The sequence below is a fragment of the Aquarana catesbeiana genome, linkage group LG06, assembly GCF_042186555.1.
Source record: "Aquarana catesbeiana isolate 2022-GZ linkage group LG06, ASM4218655v1, whole genome shotgun sequence".
In the NCBI taxonomy this organism is placed as follows: Eukaryota; Metazoa; Chordata; class Amphibia; order Anura; family Ranidae; genus Aquarana; species Aquarana catesbeiana.
The window spans coordinates 19,205,099-19,217,984 of NC_133329.1; the positions used below are offsets into that span (position 1 = coordinate 19,205,099).

The 12,886-nt window shown below is 41.4% G+C and overlaps 1 protein-coding gene across 1 annotated transcript in view; it reads left to right on the forward strand.

The window, feature by feature from the left end:
* LOC141148208 (uncharacterized) overlaps positions 1-5,565 on the forward strand; it is a 256,767-nt gene extending 251,202 nt beyond the window's left edge. Inside the window, exons 19-21 of the mRNA XM_073635441.1 lie at positions 1,194-1,267; positions 4,329-4,716; positions 5,333-5,565. Of these exons, the coding sequence (XP_073491542.1) occupies positions 1,194-1,267; positions 4,329-4,699 (445 nt within the window). The 3' untranslated portion in view covers positions 4,700-4,716; positions 5,333-5,565. The remainder of the gene's footprint in view (positions 1-1,193; positions 1,268-4,328; positions 4,717-5,332) is intronic.
* Positions 5,566-12,886: the final 7,321 nt, after the last annotated feature.

Here is a 12,886-nt window from a genome sequence, read left to right on the forward strand (position 1 = left end):
ATTTGGATGCTTATTCATAGATAGAGAGGGATAGTAGTAGTGTGGTATAAATAGAAAAGTGAAAAAGTAAAAGAGGGGGGGCGGGGTATGCATGCCGGTAAGACAACCAATCACCGCGCTGCATAGCAAACCCACCCTCTCAGTGTGATTAAAATAATTCTGATATAAAAACCTACACCTGCAAAAAGAGGAGAGAAAAAATCCATTGTTAACCTAACCAAAATGCATAAAGAAAAATATAAGTAGACAAAAACTGTCATGCCAATAAAAATCAGCACAAACTCATAAAAATAACTGAAAAAAAGAGAAAAGAAAAGGTAGGTATTGGATGCTAAAACCCTCCATGTGACAAATCACAGCAGGTCACATGACAGTTGTAAACAATGGATGGCTTCCTTTCAAGTGTACAAATGCGTTGCTAGCTGTGATTGGTCAATCCGATCACATGGTACAGACAGGGCCAATCACAGCACATCTGTACCATGTGATTAGCTTTGACCGATCACAGCTAATAACAAAAAAACAGACTGAATGAATCAGTTTCATTCAGTAAAATGTATATTTTTTTTTTTTTGTAATGATCACTGCCACACCAGTTAATGATGATGCTGTACTGCACTAGTAACACGGTCAAACCAAAGTCCGACCAAAGTCTGACCGTCCAGAACGCGGTGACGTACAGAACGTATGACGGGACTAGAAAAAGGAAGTTTAATAGCCAGTAGCCAGTAGCTTCCGTCTCGTACTTGCTTCAGAGCATGCGTTGTTTTTGGTCCGTCGGAACAGCATACAGACGAGCGGGTTTACCGTTAGGAATTGGTTCAGTCGGAAATATTTAGAACATGTTCCATTTCTAGGTCCGTCAGAATTTTCAAAAAAAAAAAAAAGACGATGAAAAGCTTCCATTGGACTTTTTCTGTCGGACATTCCGCTCGTGTGTATGCGGCATAAGGCACCCCCCACCCCCATATAGTTACTGCCATTAGAAGGTAGGACATAGATCTTATAATAGCCCACATCATTCCGAGTCATTCTGAATCTGATCAATGTAAATGTTTTTATATGAATCCTCATATACCCTTGTCCCTTCTCTGCTCATAATGATACAAAGAAACCTGCCCCTATAGGAGAACTTGCTACAGATAATGCAGCTCATTGTTTATCGGAATTATTTTTCTGTTTTATTCTTTCAGTGCACAATGTGGGATGAGTAATGAATCGAAAGAGGAAATGAAAGAATTTCTTAAAAATGCTCAAAAGCTTACAGGTAATGCTATTCTACTTATTTTAGCTTGACAACTCTAGACAAGTAACATTGTCTGAGATTGAGATGATGTTATCAGTCTACTGCAGGCAGGAGGAAGCAATACCTTAGTCTCTCCTCTTCCCCCAATCATCAGACTGCAACATTGTAACTTTGTAGCAAGTCAAAAGGTGAGAGAGGTTCAATGACAAATACACATAAGGCAGTGTCGGCTGGTGCTCAATATTTTTTTGGGGGCGGCAAACAAACCTGCCCCCCTCCCCCCCTGCAGGAGATGAACAGTGGTGATCAGTGCACCCCCTCATGGGATATTAACGGCGGCGATCGGTGCACCCCCCTCAGGAGACAGACGGCGGCGATCAGTGCCCCCCCACGGGAGACGGACGGCGGCGATCAGTGCCCCCCGCGGGAGACAGACAGCGGCGATCAGTTCCCCGCCATGGGAGACGGACAGTGGTGATCAGTGCACCCCCCATGGGAGACATATGGCGGCGATCAGTGCCCCCCCGCGGGAGACATATGGCAGAGATCAGTGCCCCCCATGGGAGATGGACGGCGGCAAACAGTGCCCCCCCACGGGAAACAGATGGCGGCGATTAGTGCCCCCCTGCGGGAGATGGACGGTGGCAATTAGTGCCCCCCTGCGGGAGACTGACGGCGGTGATCAGTTCCCCCCCACAGGAGATGGACGGCAGCGATCAGTGCCCCCCCATGGGAGACGGACAGCGGTGATCAGTGCACCCCCCATGGGAGACATATGGTGGCGATCAGTGCCTCCCCGCGGGAGACATATGGCGGCGATCAGTGCCCCCCCCGTGGGAGATGGACGGCGGCAAACAGTGCCCCCCCACGGGAAACAGATGGCGGCGATTAGTGCCCCCCTGCAGGAGATGGACGGTGGCAATTAGTGCCCCCCTGCAGGAGACTGACGGCGGTGATCAGTTCCCCCCCACAGGAGATGGACGGCAGCGATCAGTGCCCCCCCATGGGAGACGGACAGCGGTGATCAGTGCACCCCCCATGGGAGACATATGGCGGCGATCAGTGCCTCCCCGCGGGAGACATATGGCGGCGATCAGTGCCCCCCCCGTGGGAGATGGACGGCGGCAAACAGTGCCCCCCCACGGGAAACAGATGGCGGCGATTAGTGCCCCCCTGCAGGAGATGGACGGTGGCAATTAGTGCCCCCCTGCAGGAGACTGACGGCGGTGATCAGTGCCCCCCCCACAGGAGATGGACGGCAGCGATCAGTCCCCCCCCGTGTAAAACCGACGGCGGCGATTAGTGCCCCCCCCCGCAGGAGACGGACGGTGGCGATTAGTGGCCTTACCTTAGGAGTTCGATGCTGCTCCTCGCCGGGGCATAGATTAGGGGTGCGGCGCCTCTAATGGACGGGCCCACCACTGACATGGGGGTTGATTTACTAAAGCTGGAGAGTGCAAAACCTGGTGCAGCTCTGTTGCTCGTTCAATTAAGCTTTGACAGTAAAACCTAAAAGCTGATTTGTTTCTATGCAGAACTGCACTAGGTTTTGCACTCTGCAGTTTTAGTAAATCTCCCCCAATGACTCCTGTATTTAGCATACGTGCAAAATTGCACGTTTTCCCAATATGCACAGAAACACGCCGCCATTTAGCAGATGCACAGAGGTACCTTTAATTTTTACTGGTACCCCCATGTATCTGCTAATGTGTGCATTTTTGCAAACACATTAGGGTTGATTTACTAAAACTGGAGCACACAGCATCTGGTGCACCTCTCCATAGTAACCAATCAGCTTCTAACTTGTTCAGTTAGCCTTTGACATGAACACCTGGAAGCTGATTGGTTACTATGCAGAGCTGCACCAGATTCTGAGTGCACTCGTTTTATTTGGGGTACTTTCACGCTGCTCTGTAGCAAAATCATAGTAAAAATGCATATATGTGTTTTTACCGCCATTTTGCTGTGTTTCAGATGCATTTCCCCTGCGTTTCTGTTGTATTTTTGGGTATCCTGCATCTGTGAAAAAGGGACATGTGACTCAAAAATGTACCAAATTGTGGGTGCATTCTTACCACAATTTTACCACAACTTCTATTCATTGCAATGGGAAGCTGCGTTTTTGGTGCAGTTTCCAAAACCACACCAAAGATGCAGCATGCAGGACTTTTCAGAACACAGTGGTGTGAAAAGGATTTAAAGGGAAACACTTTTCCTGCATTTTTCTTGCAAGGTAAAAACGCAGGAAAAACTTATCAGTGTGAAAGGGCCCTAAGACTAGGTTCACACCTGTGTGGGTGGTGCCGCTGTGGGACCCGCACAAACTCCCGCAGCAGCAACCACCCGCGCAGCAAAACGCGGGACTCGCGGGTGGGTGCCATTAATCCTAATGACACGCCACCTGCACTGGAAAGTGCACCCACACTGGGAACCATGCTGTACTCGCGGTTCCCATAAGGGGTGCAATTTCCAAAGTAGTGCAGGGACTTTTTTCCTGTGTGTCGCAGGGCACGGCAGCCCATTCAAATGATTGGTAATTTCAAGCCTGGGAACCACCAGGAAGCGTTGGAAAGGGAGGGGCACTTCTCTCACCACCTTTAAAAGTGACCCCGAGGCGGATCCGCCGCAGGGGCCACTTTTATCTGAAAGCCATCCGCCTAGGAGAAAAACTGATACGGGGTTATGGCATCTATCTGCAGCTATAACACTGGTATTTAAGATCAAAGTAATGATGTAAATTCCCAGTTAGGTGGTCGGCAAGTGGTAAACTACAATTTCATTCTATGTAAAGCAGCCCATTGTGTTGCTGTATAAAATGTTGGGTAAAAATGCAACAAGTCCTATATTTTTTTTTTTGCAGAACGTTTGTATGAACTGAAGCAAAAAGTATAAATTGTCTTGTCTATAGGTTGGGACTGTATTGGGAAACATTGCCCAGTGCAGCCAGATAGGACTGGTGTGAATGACCTCTGAAAGATAAGGCAATCACTTAGTCGGGTTACCAAATGACTAGAGTCCAATTGGCCTTTGTGGTCATTTATTCTATCATTAAGGATCCAAATGTTGTGTTTCTCCTCTCCAGGATTTCTGCCAATCATCATCCTCACCAAAAGATATCTTGGAGATGTTAACACTTTGGAACAGCAGTTTAGGGACCTCGGTATGGAGCGAATATTCCCAGTGGAGAACTACACTACTGAGGACCACATCAAAACCCCGGAGAAGGACAAGACCTTCCTGTCCATCCTGAGCGTGGCACTGGATCTGGTGAACTTCCGGGGCGACACGGTATCTTCCTTTGGCACCCCGGAGGAGGAGCACGTGAAAAGGGTGCAGATTGTGGTCAAGATCGCATATATGAACGGGAGAAAGAGAGCCACAGAAAAATTACAAAAGGAATGGGATAAGGAATACGAGGAAAAAGAGAAAAAAAAAGATTGCAGATTGCTGTAACCATGTCAGACCAAAGGGTGAGGGACTATGATTGTCTTATGAATTACTGAACTTAAATGTCCCCCCCCCCCCCACAGTCACACATTATTCATATACATTTATATAGCTCTGACATATACCGCAGTGCTGTACAGAGAACACTGAGACAGTCACATCAGTCTCTTTACTAGAGGAGCTTACACTCTAATGTCCCCCCCACAGTCACACACTATTATTAATATTATTATACATTTATATAGCTATGACATATACTGAAGTGCTGTACAGAGATCACTGAGCCAATTTCGTCAATCTCTGTACCAGAGGAGCTTACACTCTAATGCTCCCCGCCCACAGTAACACACTATAGTCTACATTTACTGTATATAGCTCTGACATATACCGCAGTGCTGTACAGAGAGCACAGAGACAGTCACGTCAGTCTCTGTACCAGAGGAGCTTACACTCTAATGTCCTCCCCACAGTCACACACTATTATTATACATTTATATAGCTCTGACATATACCGCAGTGCTGTACAGAGAACACAAAGCCAGTCACATCAGTCTCTATACCAGAGGAGCTTACACTCTAATATCCCCCCACAGTTACACATTTAAATATTATTATTATTTTTATTTGTTTTTCTTTCAGTTATTGAAGATTTCAAGAAAAGTAAAGAGGAAAAACCTACAAATTCACAAATCTGTCAATAATAAAAAAAAAAATATTCTACATAATACAGACCTGGAGGGATGGACACAATGGTCTGTACATAAGACGATACCTCTGATGTTGTCGTGTCATTCCGTATATCTGGCATGCAATGTTCTCTAGATCAGTTCAGTATGGCTAAGAGTGTAAAATAAAGTTTCTACGAAGCAATATTTGTAACCAATTTGACCGTATTTTATATAAAAACTGCAGTATAGTCCAAGAAGAACAAGTCCTGCTCTGCCAAGACACACCCATTAGCAGTGCCGGGACAAGGGCATCAACCGCCCAGGGCAAAGATGCCAAACTGCGGCCCCCCTTCCTTTAGGGTTAGGTTCAGGGCGCCCCATCCCTGCAATAAACCATTGCGCCCCCAGGGCAGACATCCCTCTTGCCCACCCCTTGTCCAGGCCTTGCCCAGAACTATATTTAGGAAATGTTTGCATAGCTATATGTTCAGCAAAACTGAAGTAATTCATTCTAATATTTGCTCATTATTTTGGGGATTTTTCAAATCATGTATAAAGCTGGGGCTGTTGTGCAAATGTGTCAAAATCAAATGTTCATAAGTTTTTTTTTTCTCTTCTGGCTGAAGGTTCCTCTGCTCTGGTTGAACGTTTTTTGGGTTATTTTCTCTTATCATTAAATGTTCTTCTGCTATAGTTAAATGTTCTTGGGCTATTGTGTTAAACGATTTGCTCTTCTGGTAGAATGTTCTTCTGCTATGGTCAAATGCTCTTGAGCTATTGTTTTATACTATTTATATGGGAAAGTTCCCCCAAGGGGTTTTTAAGCAGCAAAGTATCAACTCAATAGATATAAAAGTCTTTATTAAGAAAATGTAATTCACATGTTCAACATTAAAATATGTACTAAGTATAAAATTGATGCGCTTTAAATAAATAGTGCACAATATGCTGCTGCGACTAAGCTTAAATCCAGGAATAAAAAATGCATACATGTGAATAAAATAAATTAATAGTTATGGTGCTAATACATGTGTTAAAATTGCCAAAATAAATCTTCAAATTGGTGATGTGACGGTGAGTATAAATAAAATAATAATGACACTCTGAGTACAATGTCCAGGCAGAAATAAATAGTGGGAGAAAGTAAAAAAAAAAAAAAAAAAAAAAATTAAACAGTTCCTTCCCTTAATCCAGATTGATTGACTCACTGGGTTAGATCGTTTGTACCAGGATATTTAGTTTTTCTTGCATCCCACTTCAGCAATTACACTGCTGGTGATTCGGCTCTCAGGATAAAGGTTTTATGCAAAGCAAGCAAAAAAAAAAAAAAAATAGATCATTGTGCAGTGAACTTACTAGATAGTACATAAGCAAAACAGGGACAAGAGATACACTCACACACTCCCGGTCTATTAGAAGCATTTTAAATAAGCAGATTGCAGTCAGCCGCTGTGGACGAGGTTTCCCATAGAGAAACAGCTGCTGTTAACCTTCAGGTGTATTGCAGCACTGAACGTCCTAAGCTCCTCCCACGCGTTACATCACTGACACGTGACTTTTTCAAGGATAAACCCAGGAAGCCACGGCCTCTGTATTTAAGTCCTATGGCATTGTGGTTACCATGGAGACAGCGCTGTGTTCATTGGATCATCATACTGCTTGCTGCTACTAATGACATGTAAATATTTTGGCTTAAGCCTTATTTAATTGTTTTACAAATTATTAAAAGGGGAACATATATTTATAAATACAGGTTTGCAAACAAATATAGAACACTTCCAGATAAAAAATAAGAACATAAAAATGGACCTAATTAGTGTGGTCACGAAACTCCCTCCAGTGGTAAATAGTGTTACTACACATTCAATGTTAACACCTCAGATCGCATGTCATTACATACTGCGATAGATAGCAAAATCACTAATATGTATGTGTACTTCCGCAAGTAAAATACCAATTGATCCATATTGTGTAGTTACTAGCAACATATTGGATAGGCTCGTATTACACTCACATCCACTAGTGAAAATTATATAAAAAATATTAAAAAATTAAAATAAAAGATTAAGGTTACATTGTTGCACCACTAGTTCGCCATTGCAACAATGTTTCAAAAAAAAAAATTTATATTGAAAAATTTAATTAGAATACTAAATAAATTGATATACATAATTGACTAGATGCACAACCCAAATATTAGATACTATACACTAATTTACAGTAAAATCAAATATATGATCCCTATGATATTAAAAAATATATAATAAAAATTAATTTTATTTAAAATAAATACTAAAATATAGACTATCGTTATTATGATATTAAGTGTAAAGAGACAATAAATTTACGTACCAATTAATACCAACGAAATAAAATATAAATTAAAATTTTAAAATTTAAAATTTAATATATATGTAATAAATGTTTAAAATAAATAAGGCATGTCTTGAGAGTATCACGGAGTATTAAAAATCTGATATGAAGCAATTAAGATCAAATTCTATGTTTAGGCCATTTGGCGCAAGAGTCCCCATCTAAACATAGAATTTGATCTTAATTGCTTCATATCAGATTTTTAATACTCCGTGATACTCTCAAGACATGCCTTATTTATTTTAAACATTTATTACATATATATTAAATTTTAAATTTTTAAATTTAAATTTATATTTTATTTCGTTGGTATTAATTGGTACGTAAATTTATTGTCTCTTTACACTTAATATCATAATAACGATAGTCTATATTTTAGTATTTATTTTAAATAAAATTAATTTTTATTATATATTTTTTAATATCATAGGGATCATATATTTGATTTTACTGTAAATTAGTGTATAGTATCTAATATTTGGGTTGTGCATCTAGTCAATTATGTATATCAATTTATTTAGTATTCTAATTAAATTTTTCAATATAAATTTTTTTTTTGAAACATTGTTGCAATGGCGAACTAGTGGTGCAACAATGTAACCTTAATCTTTTATTTTAATTTTTTAATATTTTTTATATAATTTTCACTAGTGGATGTGAGTGTAATACGGCCTATCCAATATGTTGCTAGTAACTACACAATATGGATCAATTGGTATTTTACTTGCGGAAGTACACATACATATTAGTGATTTTGCTATCTATCGCAGTATGTAATGACATGCGATCTGAGGTGTTAACATTGAATGTGTAGTAACACTATTTACCACTGGAGGGAGTTTCGTGACCACACTAATTAGGTCCATTTTTATGTTCTTATTTTTTATCTGGAAGTGTTCTATATTTGTTTGCAAACCTGTATTTATAAATATATGTTCCCCTTTTAATAATTTGTAAAACAATTAAATAAGGCTTAAGCCAAAATATTTACATGTCATTAGTAGCAGCAAGCAGTATGATGATCCAATGAACACAGCGCTGTCTCCATGGTAACCACAATGCCATAGGACTTAAATACAGAGGCCGTGGCTTCCTGGGTTTATCCTTGAAAAAGTCACGTGTCAGTGATGTAACGCGTGGGAGGAGCTTAGGACGTTCAGTGCTGCAATACACCTGAAGGTTAACAGCAGCTGTTTCTCTATGGGAAACCTCGTCCACAGCGGCTGACTGCAATCTGCTTATTTGAATGCTTCTAATAGACCGGGAGTGTGTGAGTGTATCTCTTGTCCCTGTTTTGCTTATGTACTATCTAGTAAGTTCACTGCACAATGATCTATTTATTTTTTTTTTTGCTTGCTTTGCATAAAACCTTTATCCTGAGAGCCGAATCACCAGCAGTGTAATTGCTGAAGTGGGATGCAAGAAAAACTAAATATCCTGGTACAAACGATCTAACCCAGTGAGTCAATCAATCTGGATTAACCACTTGCCGACCGGGCCATAGCCGAAAGACGGCAACAGCGCGGTCGGCTAGTTCTGGGTGGACGTCCATGGACGTCCTCCCAGAATACTGCTCTCGCGCGCCCCGAGAACTTCCGTGACCGCCGGGTCCGGAGGACCCGGCGCATCACGGATCACGGTAAACGGCCGCTGATCGCGGCCGTTTACCATGTGATCGCTCCGTCAAATGACGGAGCGATCACATGTCAACAGACCGGCGTCATCTCATGACGCCGGTTCCTCCCTCCCCTCTCTGTACCGATCGGTACAGTGCGAGGGGAGAGGGGGAGGGATCGGATGGCAGCACCGCTGTGGGCTGCATGTGTAGTGCCCACAGCGGTGCTCAGTGACAATTGCTGTCACATCCATCCATCCCTCAATGCTCAGCCATCCCTGCATAATACCCTACAATACTCTGCATAACACCCTGCAATACTCTGCATAACACCCTGCAATACTCTGCACTATACCCTGCAATACTCTGCATAACACCCTGCAATACTCTGCACTATACCCTGCAATACTCTGCATAACACCCTGCAATACTCTGCATAACACCCTGCAATACTCTGCATAACACCCTGCAATACTCTGCATAACACCCTGCAATACTCTGCATAACACCCTGCAATACTCTGCATAACACCCTGCAATACTCTGCATAATACCCTGCAATACTCTGCATAACACCCTGCAATACTCTGCACTATACCCTGCAATACTCTGCATAACACCCTGCAATACTCTGCACTATACCCTGCAATACTCTGCACTATACCCTGCAATACTCTGCATAACACCCTGCAATACTCTGCACTATACCCTGCAATACTCTGCATAACACCCTGCAATACTCTGCATAACACCCTGCAATACTCTGCATAACACCCTGCAATACTCTGCATAACACCCTGCAATACTCTGCATAACACCCTGCAATACTCTGCATAATACCCTGCAATACTCTGCATAACACCCTGCAATACTCTGCACTATACCCTGCAATACTCTGCATAACACCCTGCAATACTCTGCACTATACCCTGCAATACTCTGCATAACACCCTGCAATACTCTGCATAACACCCTGCAATACTCTGCATAATACCCGGCACTACTCTGCATTATACCCGGCACTACTCTGCAATATACGCGGGCACTACTCTGCAATATACGCGGGCACTACTCTGCAATATACGCGGGCACTACTCTGCAATATACCCCGGCACTACTCTGCAATATACCCCGCAATACTCTGCAATATACCCCGCAATACTCTGCAATATACCCCGCAATACTCTGCAATATACCCCGCAATACTCTGCAATATACCCCGCAATACTCTGCAATATACCCCGCAATACTCTGCAATATACCCCGCAATACTCTGCAATATACCCCGCAATACTCCGCAATTTTTAACCAGTTCCCGCCCACAGTCATATGACGTCCCTGACTTTGAGCGGGTATATCTGAATGATGGGTGCAGCTACAGGCATCATTCAGATATCAGCTTTTTCAGCCAGCGATTTCCTACACCATAGGAATGATCATAGCTGCTGTTCCACTGCTTGATCATTCTTATGGGAGGCGAGAGGGGACGCCCCCCCCTTCCCGCCACCCTCCGGTGCTTCTACCGACTCACCGCTACGATCGAAGCCAAGATCGTTTTTTTTTTATTATTATTTCAGGCTTCCCAGCCTAGAGGTGAGATGTGGGGTCTTATTGACCCCATATCTCACTGTAAAGAGGACCTGTCATGCCATATTCCTATTACAAGGATGTTTACATTCCTTGTAATAGAAATAAAAGTGGTCAAAAAATTTTTTGGGGGGGAAAAAGTGTCAAACTAAAATAAATAAAGTAAAATAAACAATAAAAAAAAAAAAAAAAATTTAAAGCGCCCATGTCCGTGTGCTCGCATGCAGAAGCGAACACATACGTAAGTCCCGCCCACATATGAAAACGGTGTTCAAACCACACATGTGAGGTATCGCTGCGATCGGTAGAGCGAGAGCAATAATTTTGGCCCTAGACCTCCTCTGTAACTCAAAACATGTAACCAGGAAAAAATTTTAAAGTGTCACCTATGGAGATTTTTAAGTAGCGACGTTTGGCACCATTCCACGAGAGTGTGCAATTTTGAAGGGTGACATGTTGGGTATCTATTTACTCGGCGTAACTTCATCTTTCACATTATGCAAAAACATTGGGCTAACTTTACTGTTTTGTTTTTTTTTAAAGCACAAAACTTTTTCTTTCCCCAAAAAAACGTGTTCGAAAAATTGCTGCACAAATACCGTGCGAGATAAAAAGTTGCAACAACCGCCATTGTATTCTCTAGGGTCTTTGCTAAAAAAAATATATATAATGTTTTGGGGTTCTATGTAATTTTCTAGCAAATAAATGATGATTTTTACATGTAGGAGAGAAATATCAGAATTGGCCTGGGCGCTCCAGAACGCCTGGAGGTGCTCCCCTGCATGTTGGGCCTCTGTATGTGGCCATGCTGTGTAAAAGTCTCACATATGTGGTATCGCCATACTCGGGAGTAATAGCAGAATGTGTTTTGGGGTGTAATTTGTGGTATGCATATGCTGTGTGTGAGAAATAACCTTCTAATATGACAATTTTGTGAAAAAAAAAAAAAAGAAAAAAAAAATCTTGATTTTGCAAAGAATTGTGGGAAAAGATGACAATTTCAAAAAAACTCACCATGCATCTTTCTAAATACCTTGGAATGTCTTCTTTCCAAAAAGGGGTCATTTGGGGGGTATTTGTACTTTTCTGGCATGTTAGGGTCTCAAGAAATGAGATAGGCCGTCAGTAATTCAGGTGTGATCAATTTTCAGATATTGGCACCGTAGCTTTTGGACTCTCTAACATTCACAAAGACCAAATAATATACACCAAGTTGTACTTATTTTTACCAAAGATATGTAGCGGTATAAATTTTGGCCAAAATTTACGAAGAAAAATTACTAATTTGCTAAATTTTATAACAGAAACAAAGAAAAATTCATTTTTTTACCAAATTTTCAGTCTTTTTTCTTTTATAGCGCAAAAAATAAAAAACCCAACGGTGATTAAATACCACCAAAAGAAAGCTCTATTTGTGTGAAAAAAAGGATAAAAATTTCATATGGGTAAAGTGTTGTATGACTGAGTAATTGTCATTCAAAGTGTGAGAGCACCGAAAGCTGAAAATTGGTCTGGTTAGGAAGGGGGTTTAAGTGCCCAGTGGTCAAGTGGTTAAGGGAAGGAACTGTTTAATTTTTTTTTTTACTTTCTCCCACTATTTATCTCTGCCTGGACATTGTACTCAGAGTGTCATTATTATTTTATTTATACTCACCGTCACATCACCAATTTGAAGATTTATTTTGGCAATTTTAACACATGTATTAGCACCATAATTATTAATTTATTTTATTCACATGTATGCATTTTTTATTCCTGGATTTAAGCTTAGTCGCAGCAGCATATTGTGCACTATTTATTTAAAGCGCATCAATTTTATACTTAGTACTATTTGTTTGGTTATCTGATCACCCTATATTGATAGCAGCTTTAATTTACTGATTTTTTCATAGCACTAACTATATTGGTATATATATATTTTTAAGCACAATTTATTTATATCACACATATC